The 19,510-nt window shown below is 52.9% G+C and overlaps 1 protein-coding gene across 1 annotated transcript; it reads left to right on the forward strand.

Annotated features, from left to right (window-relative positions):
* Window positions 1-648: 648 nt before the first annotated feature.
* Window positions 649-15,836, forward strand: EEF1A2 (eukaryotic translation elongation factor 1 alpha 2). The gene is made up of 8 exons (XM_005489115.3): window positions 649-803; window positions 2,265-2,495; window positions 6,577-6,756; window positions 7,716-8,012; window positions 12,019-12,169; window positions 13,585-13,841; window positions 14,572-14,806; window positions 15,489-15,836. The coding sequence occupies exons 2-8, from the start codon at window positions 2,352-2,354 to the stop codon at window positions 15,614-15,616; spliced, it is 1,392 nt and encodes a 463-aa protein (XP_005489172.1). The 5' UTR covers window positions 649-803; window positions 2,265-2,351; the 3' UTR covers window positions 15,617-15,836.
* The last annotated feature ends 3,674 nt before the right edge of the window (window positions 15,837-19,510 follow it).

Raw genomic sequence — 19,510 nt, forward strand, 5'->3', positions numbered from 1 at the left:
CCAAGTCTCCCGGGGCCAGCACTTCCATCATTTCCCCTGTCTTCCAAACACCACTTTCATCATCCCTCCATCTACCTGTCTTCCTCCCATCCCTCTGTCTCTGGTCTCTCCATCTCCTCCATCCCTTTATCTCCCTCTCATGTCTTCATCGCCCATCTCTCCTGTTTCTCCATTTTTTATCCTCCCATCTTTCCCCCATCCCTCTATCTTCCATCCTGCTGTTTCCCTCTGATTTGTCTTCCATCTCTCCATCTTCTCATCCCTCCATTTCCACCCCTCCACCTCTCCATTTCTCCTCCATTTTTCCCATCCTTCCATCCTTCTGCCTCCAATCTCTCCACCTCCCTCTCAAGCCTTCACCTTCCACATCTCCTGTCTCTCCATCTTTCCTCCTTCCACCTTCCTCCCATCTCTCCATCTTCCATCTTGCCGCCTCCCCCTGACTTCAGCCTTCCACCCTTCCACCTTCCCATCCCTCTCCATTTTCCCCATCCCTCCATCTTCCTCCATCCCTTTATCTCCCGTCCTTCCACCTCCTTCCCATCCCTACACATTCCCTCCCCGCCTCTCCCTCCTTCTCCTTCTCTTCCTCCTCCTCTTCGTCGTCGTCCTCCTCCTCCTCCCCCCGTCCCCCCCGCGCCGCCTCCTCCTCCTCCTCCTCCTCCCCCGCCCGGTACCGCATTGCCGTAGTGCGGGGGGGCCGCTGCATTGCGCTGCCGCCGTCGATAGGTGGGCCCCTCCCGCGGAGATAAAGCCGGCGGAGCCCAAGCCGGCAGCCTCTGGCCGCCCCGACCGCCGCCCCGGTAAGAGCTGCGGGACCCCGGCGGGATGGGGGGGACAGCCGGGATGCGGGGGGGGTGCCCTGCCCCAGGGGCTGCGGGGCATCAGTGCCCCCCCTCCCCTGTGTGGGTGCTGTTCAGGTACCCCCGGGAGGGAAAGGATGGGGCTGGACCATTCCTTCATCCCGCAGGTGCGTCCTTGCCGCAGGTGGGGAATAACACGCAAGCCGTGGTGCTCCGGGACGTGAAAATCCTTCTAGATGTCGTGCATGAGGAGGAAAACCTGATAATCCCCCCCTCAGCTCCCCCCTCCCCTCCCCCCACCCTGCCTTTAGAATCAGAACCCTCGAATGATTTGGGTCGGAAGGACCTTAAAGATCATCTCCTTCCAACCCCCCGGACATGGGCAGGGATGCCTTTAGCGCCTTGGGGAAGGAATAAAAAAAATATTTCCCCAATTCCCAAGGCGATCCTGCATCTCCCCCCGTGTGCCAGGGGTCTGCAGGGGAGGGAGGGACCCGCACCCAAGACTGGGAGCTCCGGGACCGAGCATCTCAGTGGAGCCGCAAAATGGCCAGATCGGGGCTGGCAGGGCTCAAGGGCAGGAGGGACGGGGCAGCCGCCGCTCCTGCTGCCCAGGGAAGCTTCTCGCTGGGAATGTTCCCACCCGCATGACTGAGTCGCTATTAGAGCAGCAAACTCCTCCTGACCTCCTTTACTTCTACGGGCAGATTCGTGAAATTGGATTTTTTTTAGACGTCAGATTAAAGCTCCTAATTGTGCCCGGTTTGTGTGCGGCTGCAGAGCCATGGCAACGCCGGGAGATGCCAGGACAGCTCCCCGGATATATCCGTTTGCGTTTTTAGCCTCCTCCCTCTGTTCCATCCAGCAAAATATAATAACCCCCACCCCTCCAAATGCAGGCTCAGAGGAGCCCTGGGCAGCCCCGCTGTACCAGCCCTGCTCGGGGCAGCAGGCGAGGGCTATTTTTGTCCGCCCCGCTTTGCAGACACTCTGTTGTCACCTGAACTGTGTGCCCAGCTGGGGAGCGGTGGGGGCAGCCCGGGAGGACGGGCACCCTCGGCTCCTCCCAGGGCACGCAGCAGATACCCTCGGGTTTGGAAAGAGCGAGAAGAGCATCCCTGAGCGTCGGGAAGGTTTTCCAGGAGGGAAGGGCACCTTCGAAGCATCGATGACGTAGCGCTGGGAGCTGGGGGTCTCCGAGGCGGAGGGCAAGATGCCGATAAACACACGGCGTCTTGCCGAGACTTGGAGGCTGGACATGGCAGCCCGAAATAGCCCGGCTGGCCTCCTCCAGGGCACGCTGGCTCTGACCCAGAGCTGCCAGACGAGGCCGGGCACCCCCGGGCGCATGGTCCAGCGAGAAGGTGGGGCGAGGGGAGGACATCCTTTCCCCAAGGTTTGGGAAGGGGCTGGCACATAGGGGGGCTCATTTTGACTCTCCTGACTCTTTTCCCCTCGCAGCCTCCCCCCCAAAAAAAGGCAGCTGCGTTCCCACCGCCCTCCCCAGCGCCGCCCGCCCCGGCCAGCCCCGCGTAGCCCAGCAGCAGCATGGGGAAGGAGAAGACGCACATCAACATCGTCGTCATCGGGCATGTGGACTCTGGGAAATCCACCACCACCGGGCACCTCATCTACAAATGCGGGGGCATCGACAAACGGACCATTGAGAAATTTGAGAAGGAGGCTGCCGAGGTGAGGAGCCCGCCCCCGCCCCGCGTTCCCACCCGCGGGGATGCTCCGCGCTGATCCCCGCCAGCATCCCGCGGGCAATATTTCCCTTCTGCTGGTGCTGCCCTTCTCTTGCATTCCATTTCTCCCTTTGTTCCCATCTGTTTCTCTCCCTCTGCGCCCCTGAGTCCTCCCGACTTTCTCTGGCCTTGGGAAATGAGGCCATTTGGGCGCTGGCCACCCTTTTTTTCCGGAGCTGGGGGACTCCCTGCTGCCGGCTGTTAATGAGGGCAGGAGCACGCCGAGGTCTACAAGATGCAGTAATCACTAGGATTCTGGAAAAGCCACAAATCATGATGCTTCAAGGCATGAAATTCCTTCTAAATATGGTGTGTGAGAGGGGAAAACCTGATAATCCCTCCCTGCATGGGTCAGGGCTGCCTGAATTTCACTCTGAAGCATCAGTTTCCAGTGCCTGCTGGAGGCAAGGTGCAGCATCAGCTGGACCACTCATTTGATGCAGTTGAAAAGCCTCAATCCCCTTTTTCCTCAGGCAGGTGGTCTGGTGTGTAGTGTGACTGGCAGCCTATGATACAGAAATCTGGCTGGAAATCTGAACATTGAAGTTAAATTCTTTTGTTTGACCCTTGCAGTGGTGTCATTTATAACAATTTTATCGTGCACGCATTTAGAAGCTGCCACACAGCAAAGCACCACCTGATACCTGTAATGTGGCAAGCCTCAAGATTAAAGAGGAAAAAACAGTCTTGGGAAGAAAAATGTCAATTGGGAGTGCTGGGAAATTGATGATGGTAAATTCTAGAGAGGTGGGTGAGCCAGGAACAGCCTGGCTGTGTTATCCATAGGGCAGCTCCTGTCACTCAGAAGATGGCTTGTCGTCATCGCTCTGGGAATGCAGATATCCCTCCTTTTTTTTTCCCCATTTTTTTTTTCTGGTCAAAATCTCACATTTAATTGAAAAAAAAAGAGATTTACAGAGCTGCCACTTTTGATTTCACATTTTTCTGCCTGTCTGCCTTAACCTTTTTCATTTGCCGATAGCATCTGAGCTAAATCCCTTATTTTCCTGCCTCACTTTCAGCCTTTTTTTTTGCATCCTTAAGCCAAAGAGCCTCTTCCTTCATACAGAATTATCCCTGGTTTAAAATGATTGCTGATACCCTTCCACAAATTCCCCCACCTTTACCTACAAGATCAGATAAGGCATGGTGAGGATATTGTCGATGTGATTGCAGTGATTTTAATTGAACAGGCACTTTCACTGCCTTGCCAGGATCCGCGGGCACCGGAGGCTGCTATTAATAGCCTATTGACTGAGCTTACAGACTCCATTTTCTGATGCAGGGCTGGGGAAGGGTTTGCTTCCATTAGGTGGCATTCACAGGAAATGGAGGCCTGCGTGCACCCAAAAGGCCAACAAAAAAAACCCCAGGGTCTGTTATTTTATTTAAGAGAAAAGAGTGAGGATTTCTCTCTTCTTTTTTTTTTTTTTTTTCCTTTCAATTCAAGGGCAGAGGTAACAGTATCTCTGAAAGAAGAGTTGTTCTGTTTTTTAAAAAAATTAAATAATCAGTATTTGTGGCCTCCGAATAGAAAGTTGTCCCTCCACTGGGGTTCGATGAGGGAAATTCAGGCTATTTCTGGCACTGAACAGGGAAGGTATTGTGCAGAGCTAGATAATACCCTGGGTTTTTCAACACCAGCCCTGGGTAACTGAATACACCCCATGAAAGGAGGGAAACTGTTTGCTAAATAAAGGATCTCATTTGTCTTCATGTTACGTGTGATGCCGAGCTCTGCAGGGGTCACACACATGATGAGAAGATGGTTATGTGTATGTGGACATGGCTGATGGCAAGAAGGGGCTGATTCCCACTCAGCTGCCATGGGAGAGCCAGGGCTCTGCTCTGTGCCTCAGTTTCCCCATCCAGAAGGGAGGGAGTAGGCTGCTGATGGGGGAGAGGCTGTGGGATGTGCAGATTGACCTCCTGCCCGAGAAGAGCCCATTATTAATGCAATGCACAAATGCACCATTCCCTGCTGTGCCTCCATTTCCAGCAGTGAATGAGCACACTCTGATGACTCCTCCCTGTTTCCTGGGAAGGGGGAGTTTGATGTGAGTGCTGGAAAGGGTTAAACTGGCCCCATCCCTGGAAGTGTTCAAGGCCAAGCTGGATGGAATTTGGAGCAACCTGGTCTAGTAGAAAGTGCCCCTGTCCATGGCAGAGGGATTGGAATGAGACAATCTTTGAGGTCTTTTCCACCCCAAACCATTTAGTGATTCTAAAAACCTCCAAGCTCCTCCTCCACCCCCTTGCTAAATCCAGTGTCAGGAGGATGCTCAGGAGCAGAGACTTGATTCTGGATTTTTCCATGCCAGCGAGAGCTCACAGCTTCCCAGCAGAGATGGGGCATCACCTCCTCGACCTGGCCTCCCCTCTGAGGAGGGGAAGTCTTGCCCCTGGCTTTAGGATTTTGCCCTTAATCCTCCGGAGCAAGCTGCAAAGTCATCGCAGCCCTCAGCTGTTACGAAACAGGCTGTCACCATTAATTCCTTGTGCTGGCTGGGAGCAGGGCTGGAGTATGGGAGATGGAGCAGAGCAGCAGACCAGCCCCTGGGCAGGGTGTGGGCAGGGCAGGTGTGGGTGGGATGCTGTGCTTCCTTTCCTGGGGGGGCTCATCACTGGAGTGTTCAGTACATGCCATCGGGAAGTGCTTCCCTCTGTCCATGATTGATAATGGGCCAGGAGAAACTGTGATTGCAGGGAACAGAGGGATGGATGGATGGATGGATGGATGGATGGAAGCAGTGTATCACAGCTCTGACCTTGCCTAACAATAGGAGACCATTAAATCATCTGCAAATGACCTAAATTCCTTTCTCTACCTTAAAACCTCCTTGTATCTGAGGCCAAGAGCTGATGGCTGCAGCCCATTTTAACCCCTTGCTTTGGCCAAGCTCCCCTGACTGCCCCAGCTCACAGTGTGGTCAGCAAGGGTGGGTTTGTCCTGCCCCATCTCCACCTGGGCAGGATCCCAGCTCAGACCGGGAGCATGACCTCCAGGCTGGAGGGAAATCCAGCTCTCCCTGGTGCAGTGACGTCAAAGGGCTCCAGCCCCAAGCAGAAGGCCTCCTAGAAGTGCCACCGTGGTTTTACCAGGGAATGTGCTTTATCACAGGGCATGAAGATTTACTGGAGCTAATCTCCCCCAGCGTGATTTCCTGCATTACAATGTTGGCTGAGATTTTGGCCATTTGGCAACAACAGTTGGTCTGGCTGCAGCTCACAGTAGCTTTTCCTGTGAATTTGCACACTCTGTGGCAAAAATCAATCACGTTTCTATTCTGCTCGTAGCAACCATCTCTCATTTCTTTTAACCCATTCAAGAAATGCACTCATTTCTTTAAACCTATCCCATCCCTGCCGGTTTTGGGCTCACTCGTGTAGCAATGCCCTTTCCCACTAACCAGCTGCCTCACAGGTCTGAGTCATGGATTAAAATCACAGAATCAGAGAATCATTTAGGTTGGAAAAGCCCTCTAAGATCATCAAGCACTGGCAAACCCACCACTAGACCATGTCCCTGTGTGTGCAACTCTGAGAAACCATGAAATAAAATAAATCTCATAAACAGCCATTTTTCTGTTTAATAACTCCATTAACATTAGGAAATTGGATAAGTATATAAATATCCTCTCAGAGACATTTAGTGTGACAAGAAGCAGCTTTCCATGTTTCTGTACAGGATTTCCCAGCAGCAGTGCAGAACCATGATGGGTGTTTCATGGAGGAGACCCCATGGGCTGCTGCCTCCACATCCTGCCCATCCAGCCCCACTCGCAAATTCACTTCATGGCTCTTCTTCCAGCCTCTCCTGCATCCTGCTGAGGAACATGTTGAGAACAGTATATACTTTCAGCTGTATTTTTTAGTAAATAGACCACCATTAGATCCTGAATTCAGGCCATTTTACCTTTAAATATTTGCTGTGTGAGCTTGAGAAGTGCCCTGGAGGGTGGGAGGCCATCACTAGTGCTGCGGGCTCACTATTTCTCACTAGTTCTTGCCTCTGTGTTGGCCAGATGGGGAAGGGATCCTTCAAATACGCCTGGGTGCTGGACAAGCTGAAGGCCGAGCGTGAGCGTGGCATCACCATTGACATCTCTCTGTGGAAGTTTGAGACCACCAAGTACTACATCACCATCATCGACGCCCCTGGCCACAGGGACTTCATCAAGAACATGATCACCGGCACCTCCCAGGTGAGGGATGGGGCCCAGGGCATGGGGGGCTGCTGGAGGGGAGAGGCTGGGGCTGTTCACAAGCTCAGGGTCGTGCAGGTGCTGTTGGGGTCCTTTGGGAGGTGGGGAGTTGAGAGAGCAGACATGGAGGAGTGTTCAGCAGGGTCCACCCCAGAAACTGGGTGGCACCAGGGGACCCAGCACACCATGGTCCTGCACCTCCCTGGGTTCTTTGGGCACAAAGAGGCGATTTCTCCACCCCATTTCCACCCACATGAGAAGGTGGGATGAATGTGGCCTGCCTGGGAGCTGGGATGCTGTGAGCTACAGACCTTTGTGTGAGGGCATCTCCTCACTATTTTAGCCTCAGCCAGATGAGATATACAAGAGAATTCCACCAATCCCTTTGGTTTTATTGGATAAAGGAGGCTCCACAGATCTTTTCTCCTTCCTTTCCATCAAACACCTGTCTTTGTCCCACATTATATTGCCAAACCCAATGGCCTACCCTTCCTGAGTAGGGTGGTTTCCCTTCATTGCTTTGTGGGACATTCCTGCATCTCCCTGTGACTGATGGGTGCTGGGTGAACCCCACTGCATGCCCAGTGAGGTACCAGTTGGACTGGGCATGGCTTTCTGCCAAACCCAGGCAGTTTCTGCTGTGTGTTTTGGTACAAAAGCAAATCTAGGGAACACTTTCCATTCCTGGAGTCACACCCATCACCCAGGGAGGTTTTTTTGCAAGACCTCAGTAGGGTTTTAAATAAAACCTTGTCTGTAGATGATCGAGGTGAGGTCCTGTCAGAGTCCAGGAGAGATGCACACTGGTTTCCCACCCACAATGCAGAACCATGTGAGGCTGGAAAGTCTGAAATAGCACAGCTGGCTCAGTTTTAAGGCAGATCAGCAGCTGGCAGCTGCTCAAAGCCCTTGGGGTGTCACCAGGGCTGTGCAGCAATTCTCTTGCTCTCCATCCCCAGGCTGACTGTGCTGTGCTGATCGTGGCTGCCGGTGTGGGTGAATTTGAAGCCGGCATCTCCAAGAACGGGCAGACCCGCGAGCACGCCCTGCTGGCTTACACCCTGGGGGTGAAGCAGCTCATCGTGGGCATCAACAAGATGGATTCCACAGAGCCCCCCTACAGCGAGAAGCGCTACGACGAGATTGTCAAGGAGGTCAGCGCCTACATCAAGAAGATCGGCTACAACCCGGCCACAGTTCCCTTCGTGCCCATCTCGGGCTGGCATGGAGACAACATGCTGGAGCCCTCTCCCAATGTAAGTGTGCCTTGTGTTACACTTCTCCCCCCCACCCTGAGGACCCTGAAGATGAACTCCATGCTCTGCAAGCATTTCATGCACCTGTTGTGCACAAAGGCAGCAGGTGATGTGCCATGGAGCTCTGCTTGGCCCTGGGCAGGATGGATGGGCTCACTGTTCATGGGTGCTGTGCCCAGGCCAGGCACCCAGCAGCTAAACATGAGCATCTTCAGGAGATGATCTGCCTGGCTCTGCTTCTGGGCAGGGATTTGAAGTTTTCGCCTTGTCACAGCTCATGGTGATATTAGAGAAGCAATTGTCACTCTCAGCAGGAGCAGAGGGTGTGTTTTTAGGGCATTGTTTTCTGAGGGGAGTAACACAATCTGGGGTCAGGCTTGGATCAGCTCCCACAGTGCAGCTGGGTCTCAGGTCCTCTATTCCATCAATGCTCTGTGTCACTGCTGTGGCCAAACCTCCTCCTCCAGTGCTGGGATCTCACTCCTACAAGTGGTGTTTTCTCCAGGAAGTACCAGGTTTCCCATGCCAAAACCACAGTTCCCTACAGTATCCCTTTGAGGCTGATCCTTTTCCAGTTGGTTTTTACTCCCTGTGTGATGGGGATGGTGGGGAGACAAAGGCAGGGTGCTCTGAGTGGGCCTGTGCCATCATTTCATACACCAGCTTAAGAAGGATGGAGGTTTTTGGCAGACAGGCTGCCCATAACTATTCTAACACTGGTTTTGTTGGAGAAAAATCTACCTCAGGGTTAATCTTTTAAAGAAATGATGGGCTGGAAAGTTCTGGCCAGGGGAAGCTCCCTGCTCTCCTGGTGACTTCTGTGTGACCTTGAGCAAGTTGCTCAGATCAGACACCCCAGGAATCTCTTGTGAAACCAGTGGGAAATTTGATGCTTAGGGGGACTTCAGGACATCACCTGTGGGTGAGGGCAGGGCTCTGTGGTGAGTGAGGCAATCCTTGAGTCCAGCAGCAACTGAGGGAGGTCGGGGATCACAGGCCTGAGGAAGGGCAGTGCTGCAATGCAAACTCGCACAGCCATGAAACACAGCTCCTGCCCTGCACAGTAAAGGCAGCTCTCTTGGGATGGCTTGGAAGGAAGGAATTATTGGGGTGCTTGGGAGATTCCTGTTCCCTGAGGAGCAGAGCTGGGATAAAGGTCAGCCACGGCCATGCCAAACCCAGCCCCGTGGTTCCTGAGTGCCTCAAATCAGGCAGGCTCCAAATGTCAGCAGCTGCTGGGCTGGGAAGATGATCCTGAACCATTCTCCTATAATTAGGCAGCAGAGGGGAGGCACAGAGCAGGAGGGGCTCTGTGACCCCCTTCCTCCAGAGGGGTCTCAGAGCAGGTTCCCAGTGTGATGTGCTGCCTGAGAGAAGGCAGAGCATGAAACAACTCTCTCCTTTGTCCTAAGGAACCAGCTGGCTCCTAGGGAATTGGGAAGAAAACCTGGCCTGGTCTGGAAGAGCGTGAGCTCTTCTGGAGAGGGCTGGGTACAGACTCCTCCTCCTCATATTGCATCGTCTCTGTGAGAGCTTAAGCAGGAACCTGGTGTAGATGTCTCTTCTCTCTTTCCTTGCCTGAAAAAGCTCTGATTATTTTCACTTGTAATTTCTGGACAGGTTTCACTGAAGCACAAGGCAGTCAAGTGACTTGTCTGTCTGTCAGGGGACTTATCAGAAAGTGGGGATTGGAGCCATGATGTCCCTGCAGCTCCTGTTGCCTCTGAGCAAGGGGGGTGTGGTGGAGCTGGCTCTGTGTGGGAGACTCCAGCCCACAGCCCTGTTGCACAGAATCCCAAGGCCAACTGAAAACATGACAGCTGGGCTGTGCTTCCATCAAAGTTTGGCATTTGAGAGCTTTTTGGGAAGTGGGGTATTCTGTGAAGCAGCTTTGTGATGCTCCAGCTGGCAGGACGGGGCCATTCCAAGGTGGTTTGGGAGATTTTCACCCCATGGGATGCTGCAACCCAAACACTCCCAGTCTCTGGTGTGGTTGCCTGGGGCTGCAGCCTCAACACTGTGTGTGTGGGGGGGTGTTGAGGTGCTCATGGGCTGGGAAAAACAGGGAAAGGCGACTGCTCTGTAAAATAAACTTTGAGTGTTAAAGAGCTGGAGCTCAGCTGTTATTCTGGGGAGCTGGAGCCTGTCTGCCTGCAGGATTTGGTCAGATCGTGCTTTTGCCATGGGAGTGGTGGAGTAGGAATTACTCTTTGGGGAATTCATGACAGAGGTTTTATTTGGGTGGCCATAGGAGGCAGCACAAACCAGGTTTTGCAGGTGCCTTTCACTGCTGAGGTTTTGCAGAGATTTGTTCCCAGAAGGTCTCTAAGTTCATCTTTACCTGATTTTTGGCATGTCAGCAGTCCCCTGGAGAGAGGGACATGGGCAGAGGTTGTTATTTTCCTGTGTGCCAGAGCTGTGTGGGGCAGAGGGAAGGGAGCTGTGGGTACCTGGTGGTCAGCATCCTTGAGAGCAGAGCCTGTGGGCAGGTGGCCACCAGCAGCTGCTGGCACAGGGCCCTGCCTGGCGTTTGGGCCGTGCACCAGCAGGGTGGGGGAAGCTCTGAGTCATCCTGCACTCAGCACGAGGCTCCCTCACTGCCTGGATGCAGCTCCCATTTTGCCAAGCTGTGCCTGGCTCTGGGTCTGGCTGCACAGCCAGAGCTGCAGTGCCCTGGGAAGAACCCACTGCAAGAGTGTCCCCAGGCTCCTCCTGCCACTGCCACCAGGAAAGACAAGTGGTGTCAGATGTGACCTTCTGAAGGGGCTGGCCTGAATGCTTTGGATGCAAGCTGAGTTCCCTGGATGCATGCTTTCCCTGTCTCCTTCCCAAAGCTGGTGCAGATTGCAGGATAGGAAATCAGACTTGGCATAGCCACATCCTGCAGGGATGCCTGTGAAGTTGGGGGCACTTTGGGGTCTTGCTTCACCCCAGCCGCCTCTGCCCACTGCACTGTGCCATTGGTGCTGGTGCTAAGGGAAAAAAGCCACATCCACAAAATGTGTGATGGATTTGGGACACACAGGAAGCATTTGACATTATAATGGGAAAATACTGTCTAACCCTCTCTGTGCAGAGGCAGGGAATGGCCTTGCAGGCTCTGACCTCTGCTTGTTGTGTTAGGGTTGCCTCAGACCCGGGACTAAATTTTTCTTTCCAGCAAGCTCCAAATGTTGCTACAGTTTCCAGATGTGCAGCATCACCCCAGCACTGGTCACTTCCCTGCATTTAACCATGGTGCCTGAGCACATTTCCACCCCTCTCTGCCTCTTTTCTGGGCAATTTTTAGTTTTAAAACCCACTTTAAGGCAGGAGAAGGGAACATCTGTGAAAAGCAATGCTATCTCTTGGCAGCTGGGTTTGCAGCATCCTCCCAACCAGGGTTTAGAATCCAGACCCTGGAGGGGTGATAGCAGGAAACGGTGGGGAGAAGCATCTCTCTGGGGCTCGCCTTGGAGAACACCTTGGTTGAGCACTTTGTAGCTGGTACTTGGCTGCAGACCCCGTGGTCCCTGTGCTGGAGGCAGCATCCCTGGAGGGTGGGATCCAGGCAGCTGGTGCAGTGCCCAGGGGGTGCTGTTGGAAGTGGGGGCTATGAGTTTGCTGGCTTTAACCACTTCCATCCTTTTTCTCCTGTTAATGGATGTGTTGCTTTTTAGAAGAGAGAGAGGGAGATTGAGCAAAGAGGGGCAACTAAGCCTGCAGGGATGGTGGAGTGGAAGGAGCTCCCCAGCGCCCTGGTAAAGCCAGGACAGGGCAGGACTGACTTTTTGGATGTTGTCTTTGTGGGACAGCTCTCTGCATTTACCTCTGGGTGCTGAGGAGAGGCACACTCAGGGCATGTTGGAAGTGTTGAAGGTCAGGTTGGATGGGCCTTGGAGCAATCTGGTCTCGTGGAAGGTGTTCCTGCCCATGGCAGAGGCGTGGAACAAGATGGTTGTTAAGGTCCCATCCAATCCAAAGCATCCTGTGATTCCATGGTTCTCTGTTGGCGCTCTCTCCCCAGATGCCTTGGTTCAAGGGCTGGAAGGTGGAGCGCAAAGAAGGCAATGCCAGCGGGGTGTCCCTGCTGGAGGCCCTGGACACCATCCTGCCCCCGACCCGCCCCACAGACAAACCCCTGCGCCTGCCCCTCCAGGATGTCTACAAGATTGGAGGTGAGTCTTACCCCTCCTCTGCCTTAACTGAGTCTTCATTCCACAGAAATTTGGGAATGACATTGCCAGGTGCTGGGAAACTGGAGGGATTTGACTCTTCAAGCCAGAGATAATGTTGGAGAAAAGGGGTGGTAGCTCCAGGGCAAAAACCCCATTTGAGCTTGGGCTGTCTGGGGTGGAGGTGGACATGCCCAAAGGTGCCCAGGGACCAGAGAGGAGCAGCAGCTTTGTGAGCTCTCCCAAGGGAACACACAATGCCAAAATGGCTGCAAATTTGTGTGTCCCAGAGGTCATGGCTGGCCAGGCAAGCTGGAGGCAGCAAAACACATTCTGTGACCCAGGTGAGAGACAAGACCAGCAGGGAGGGCTGCTGCAGCTGGTGCATGGCAGCTTGGCTGTGACCTGTCCAGGCTTCCCAAATGCTGGTGTCCATCACTGGCACCTCCTGCTGCCGAGCTGTGCCAGCCATGTAGGGAGCACCATGGCTGACGCGTGTCCCCTTCCCTCTGCAGAGGTGATGGGGACACTTTGCTCAGCTATAAATACCCCTCTGTGAGCTCCCTGACCTGCTGGCATAAGTGGACAGCACTGCTGACTCCCTGGCTGCTGGATCAGGCGGGCACAGACTTTTCCAGCTCTTTCCCACCCTTTTCCAAGGACACATGCACTGCAGGGGTTGAACATGGGATTTTAGCTGGGTTTTTAATGCAGGTGGCTGTTGTTTGCTGTGGGCATGAAAGGTGGTGAGCAGGTCTGTTTCCTGCCCTAGCTCAGCTGGGGCAAAGGGATATGGTTTTACTGGGAGGCAAGTCCTTGGGGAGGAGAGACACCTTGGGAAGAGTGGAGTTGGAAGCAGCAGGGTGAATGTGGAGGACCAGATGGGTCCAGCCAACCTCTTCAATCTCTTTTCAATGTTGTTTTCCTCAATCATTCTTCACATGCCTCCTAAGGGGAATTTTCCCAGAGTCTCTTGATGACACAGGGTGCAAATGATCCCAGTCATTTAATGAGCCACCCTCATTCTCTGTCACAGCTGGTGGTGTGGCCATCAGGGATGTGGACAGTGTTGTTGCACACATGCTGGGATGTCCCAGTCCTCCATGCAGGACATGCCACAGCTGTTCCAGGAGAACTTTTGGGGCATGCAGATTGCTCAGGACTTTATAACTATGGGTCACTTCTTTTTTAAAAAAGAAGTAACCCATAGTCAAAAGCTTTGAATAGGAAGGATGGACTCATAGTGATTATCAAGATTCTGGTGTTGATCTGCTGAAAGCTTGGGGGTTTTGGCAAGGATCAAACATGTCCTTTGGTGGCAACCAATGGAGAAATCTTGCTTTTGCTGAATCCAGGTTCTGGCCCAGGGACATACCAAGCAGACTGAATTTTGCTGCACTCTGTCCCTGTCTCTGCAGGCATTGGCACAGTTCCCGTGGGCCGAGTGGAGACCGGCATCCTGCGGCCTGGCATGGTGGTCACCTTTGCCCCTGTGAACATCACCACTGAGGTGAAATCCGTGGAGATGCACCACGAGGCCCTGAGCGAGGCTCTGCCTGGCGACAACGTCGGCTTCAACGTGAAGAACGTCTCGGTGAAGGACATCCGCCGCGGCAACGTCTGCGGGGACAGCAAGTCCGACCCGCCGCAGGAGGCTGCCCAGTTCACGTCTCAGGTGAGCGTGGTGCCACCACGCCTGGCTTGCTGCCATCCCCCAGCTGCCAGCTGTTGGGGAAGATGAAACAGGAAAGCCTTATAAACATGATTGCCTGGCAAAAGATTTTGAGAGTATAGAAGCTATAAGCGAGATTGAAATGAAAGCAAGCTTTGAGATCCCTTAGTTACAATAGGAAAACAATGGGAAAACAATAGTATGGCTGGCTGAAGGTAATTCTCTTTTGATGAAACAACACCTTCTGCTTGAAGGCTGGTCCAAGGGTCAGAGCAGACCCCACTAGCTTGGCAGAAGGGGCCCAAAGAGGAGTTTTTAGGGTTTAAAATGTAGCACAGTATGGTAATGTAGTGATTCTTATAGGCTGTATGTAAATGCTATAGAATTTGTATATTGTACTAGATTGGTTAGTGAGAATCAGAATATTCAACACAGAAGACAATTTATTGTACTGTAATGGGAACTTTGCTCTCTTACCCCTTTTACTCTCTTATGCTTTTGCTCTCTTACCCTTTTACACTCTTACTCTCATCCTCTCTACCCCTCTCTTCTCTCAAGCCTGCTCTGAGCTGTGGCTGGCAGCTCCCAGCAGGGCCCTGCACCCAGGCCCTTTGCAATAATCCCCAAGTTCCACAATCTGGCTGCAGAGATCTCTCATCTCTGTCCATCCCCACCATCCAACCCCCTGATGGTCCTACAGCCAGCCTTACCATGACACTGCTCTGTCCCCCAGGTGATCATCCTGAACCACCCTGGCCAGATCAGCGCTGGCTACTCGCCCGTCATCGACTGCCACACCGCACACATCGCCTGCAAGTTCGCCGAGCTGAAGGAGAAGATCGACCGGCGCTCCGGCAAGAAGCTGGAGGACAATCCCAAGTCCCTGAAGTCGGGTGATGCAGCCATCGTGGAGATGATCCCTGGCAAGCCCATGTGTGTGGAGAGCTTCTCCCAGTACCCACCCCTTGGTAAGGGAATGGCGCTTTGGAGGTCTCCTGTGGAGGATTGTGAGGGCTCTGTGGGTGCAGAGCTCACACCAGGCATTCTGAGCTTCTCCCAGCTAGATGGGGAGGGAGCTGAGGATGGTTTTTTGCTTCCCCATGTGCTTCTTAGCTGGGTTTCCAAAGGCTGGGTTGCTTCTCTCTGGGAGCAGCAAGACTTTTCCTTTATGGTTACTAAACCATGATAGTTTCTGAGCACAGAAACATTTCCACCTCTCTGCCCTAAAACAACTGGTCAGGAGAAGAAAGAAGGAAGTTTGCTCTGTGGAGGCCACCTTTTAATGCAGGGAAGTGCCAGGCTTGAGTTCTAGGACAGTTTGGATTGGAAATGACATTAAAGGCCATCTTGTTCCACCCCCTGCCATGGGCAGATACACCTTCAACAAGACCAGGCTGATGTTGCACATCTGGAAGTTTAGCAGTGATGGAAGCTTGCAAAGAAGAAATGAGGTTTAAGTTTAAAAAACAGTAATTTGAATAGAGGGGAGCATCAGGACAAGCAAGGGTTGATAGCTCAGGGCTTGTCCCTGCTCCAACGGCAGGGATAGCACATGGCACCATGAGTAGGGGGATGTAGATCCCACCACCACCCTCCCAAAGAGCGCAGCCTTGGTGTCTCACTGGCATTCCTCCTCTGTCTGTCCCTCAGGCCGCTTTGCTGTCCGTGACATGCGGCAGACCGTGGCCGTGGGCGTCATCAAGAACGTGGAGAAGAAGAGTGGTGGGGCTGGGAAGGTCACCAAGTCTGCCCAGAAGGCCCAGAAGGCTGGCAAATGAATCGTGGGCTCCCAGTGCATCGCGCAGAAACCATCCCTGACACCAGGACGCTGCCACCGACTCCCCCGGGCGCACGTGTGCACATCAGCTTGTAAGAGTTTATATGTCAACGACTGGATGCTCACCATTAAGGTCCAGTGGAAATTCTTTAAAAGGAAAAGCATGTTCCAGCGTTTGTGAGGCTTCATGTTAATTTTACCAATAAAACTGGTACAACATCCACAGTGAAAGAAAGAAACCAAAAAAAAATACAAACCAAAACCAGACAAATCCCCCCTCCCTCCCCCCAAAAAACCAAACCAAACCAACCCAAAAGGTGTGGAGCTGTGTGTGTGTGTCTGTTACTGAGAGGGGCTGGGTTGGCTGGGGGTTGTGTAGGCTCACTCAGAGTAGATGGTGGGGATGGGCACAGGAGGGGCTGGAATGGAAATAAGGAGGAAAGAGGACAGCTGGGAGTCCATATTCAGGGTGTCAGCCAGCACTCAGCCCTTCCCCAGCCCTGGACCTGGGTAATTCCCCCAGCCTGAAGTAGCAACAGCTCTCACAGCAGTTTTGAGGCTCTACTGAAACAGCTCAAGCCTCTAAAATAATTTTCCAAGGTCTTTATTATATTTAATCCACACAACAGGCTTAAATTGAGCTCCTACAGTTATGCCACTGAAAGAAAGGAAAATAGGGCACCCCATGTCCCTGTAAGGGTGAGCAGCATCACTTTGGGTCTTTGTCATTCCCCATCATTTTGGGAGCAGTGACTGAGTCTGCCTTCTCTCCCCACATCCTGCTCTGCCTCACACATGGTGGATCCCCAGCCCTTTCCAAACAACACAACAGAAACATTTCTTCCTGACTGAAGCCTAGACACGACTCAGGTCTCACAAGAAGCCCCAAAACTCAGAGTCTTCACCCAGGGCAGTGTCTTGACTCCCATCACGATCTTGCAGCACCAGGCAAGTTGTGGATCTCTCCCAGCTCCACCCAGTGCAGCTCCCCTAGCCCAAAGGGTTGTGGTTGCTCAGTGGTTGGGATTGACCAAAAAGCCCCAGCTAGGAGCTGTGAGGGGCCTGAGTGGGAGCTGGAGGTGGTGCAGTGGGGCAGGGAGAAGGAGGGAGGCGGTGTGAGAGTTGTTATCCACTGCATCATTCCAGGGATGTTTCCAAGGGGCATTTCCTCCCTGGAGGAGGCATTAGCAGCGTGCTGGGGCATCCTGAGCTTGTCTGTGCCCATGACTCGGCCTTCAGGAGGAGACAGTGCTGGGAACAGATGCTCTACAGTCTTTGTGAAGGGCAGCATCATGCGAGGCCCTTCCCAGGAGAGGTCCAGAGGCACCAGCATCATCATCACTGTTTGTGTCTCAAAGCCCTTAATGGGCTAATTAGCATCTGATGCTCTGCAGAGCTGAGTGTCCCCAGGCAGAGCCTCAAGGAGCTGACATGCAGCTGAATTACAGAGAGCTCTGCATGATCTCACCCTGAACTTCTGCTCCCACAAACTCTGCCCATCCCATGTCTGCATCTGACAGACACAGACACAGACTGCCTCCCTGGGCCAAGATCCCAACACTCTGCAGAGCCCACCAAGGCTCCTCACCCCTCTCCACACACCCCACATCCACCAACACAGAAATCAATTTGATTCCCAAGGTCTTTGCGGTACCTGGACTCTCTGAAGTGCCATGTCCTTGGCATGCCACAAATTGGAAGGGGATCTGGGGATCCCTGCAGGCACAGCACAGCCACAGGAGAAGGCTGTTATCCCACTGATAGTTCACTCATCTTCCAGCTCCTCCTGCATTTCCCAGCTCCCAAGGCATGTTTTCCCTGAGACAGCTTGTGCCTCTTCCTAGGTATTTCCAAGCAGGAGAACATCCTCATGTGCACGATCTTCCTGCATCCTTAGAAGCAGCAGCAACAGGAATTCCTGTGGGAATATCCCTCCCACACTGTTCAGGAACCTCCAGCTCCTGTGCCCCATGGAAGCCAACCCCTGGCAGTGGGGACAACCCTGGGGGACAGAGAAGAGCAGGAGCAAAGTCTGCACCTCTCCTGCTATTTTAAAAGCAAAAACAGGCCTGACAAAACCACAGCTTCGTTTCCATAGAAATATGCCAGGGGAGCTGTGAAAGAGACTCTGGTAGCACTGCACAAGTGGTGAGGTAATTAATGATGGAACTGCAGAACAGCAAAAATATAAACCCCAGAGGATTTAACTCAGACTTGCTCATGGCTCAGAGCAGGGCCAAGTTTACAGCCTCATTTCAATGTGGGTTGGTGCCCAAGGTGATCTGCAGCAGCAGAAAGAAGAGATGGAGCCTGCAGTGAGATCTCAGCAGCAGCAGCATTTTGGGAGGTTTGGGTCAGGATCTTTAGTGAAACAGAATTAACAGAAATATTGTTATTTAAACCCACTTCAAAGCATGAAGAAAAGAAAAATATTATGAATTTCTGGGCATCTCAACACAGTACCAATGAAGCCACAACCTGCCTCCAGCCAAACCCTGGGTTTGAATCCACGTGGATCTGTGTTTTGGGATTGCATCAACAAACCACCATGTGCAAACCACTGCCAGGCCCCACAGGGCTTGCAGGAACACAAGCAGTGATGCCCTTGGTTTGACATGATCCACTTTGGGGTCCCACCAAAATGATAAACAACACAACAGCCCCCTGAACTGGACCACAGGTGGGTTTTGGCAAACCTTGCAGCGAGCTTAAGCTAATTTTGGAACCACCAGCACCATGTTGGAGCAGGTGGGTGTGTATGACCCTACTGTGGTGGTGAGATGGATTTTAAAATACCAAATTCCCCTCCAATTCCTCCCTGCCATGGCCAGGATGTGTGCTAGGACACCACAAACCAGAGATCAGAGGCTTTTTTTTCATAGCAACTTTTATTGTTTTGGAGTCATTTTCCATCCCGTTCCTCCCTGAAGGCGTCGCGGTGGCTGCTTCCCGTGGCAGCCTCATCGGTGCCATCTCGTGGAAACAGGGACAAAATCCGCCAGGAACAGATGCCGAGCAGAGGAAATGCAGACCCGCATCCCCGATCCTGGCAGGGACGTCCAAAGCAAAAGGAATAGCCTCGGGAGATGCAAAGTGCTTATTGCCGTTTCTTTGGGGACCAGGGTTTGCAAATGTGATTGTATTTCCTGAAATTTGAAGCTGGTGGAGGGAAAATTAATTGAGGTTGTAGGAAGGTCAAAAACCATCAGGGCTGGCTCTGCTGTACAGCTGGGGATCAGCTCCTCAAGAGGAGAGAATCCAAAGGGCCTGGAAGAAGAGGGAAGGAGAGGGAGGTGTGTGGGGCTGGATGTGACCAGCACCCAGTTTCCCAAAGGGACATCATCTCCACATGCAGCACACCCTGTGCACAGCATGGCACTGTTGGTGGGGGCTCCTGATGGAGAAGGGAAATCCCATGGATGGGACCATCCTTTAGGTGTGAATGGACACCTCTGCCAAACCTGGTGCTGGCTGCTCTGGTGGCATCCACTGGAATGAGGAATGAGCGCTTCTCCCTTCCCACCTCTACCCTTGTGTCTGCCTGGGTGCTGTTAATAATTCAAAGTAAGTTTTCTTAATCCACTGGAGCTGATTGGCCGACTCAGCAGGCGTTTGGGGCTGCTCTAAAAAATTTATAAGGCTTTTTCAAGATTGCAAGTGGAATCCAGGTTGCAGATGCTGAGCTGGGGGAATTTGAACTGCCTGCTGCCCTTCTGCACTTGGAGGGGAGTTAAAGCATCAGACACAGCCCCTTGTCAGCCTGGGCAGGTCCCTGAAGAGACCCAGCACAGGGTCATCACTGGCATGCAGGAAACCTCTCCAGTCAGGGCAGCTACCCTCCCATGGCTCCCTCATCTGTCACCAGACTTTGCTGAACCTTCACCCCACAAAAGCA

This window comes from Zonotrichia albicollis, chromosome 17 (genome assembly GCF_047830755.1).
Source record: "Zonotrichia albicollis isolate bZonAlb1 chromosome 17, bZonAlb1.hap1, whole genome shotgun sequence".
Lineage (NCBI taxonomy): Eukaryota > Metazoa > Chordata > Aves > Passeriformes > Passerellidae > Zonotrichia > Zonotrichia albicollis.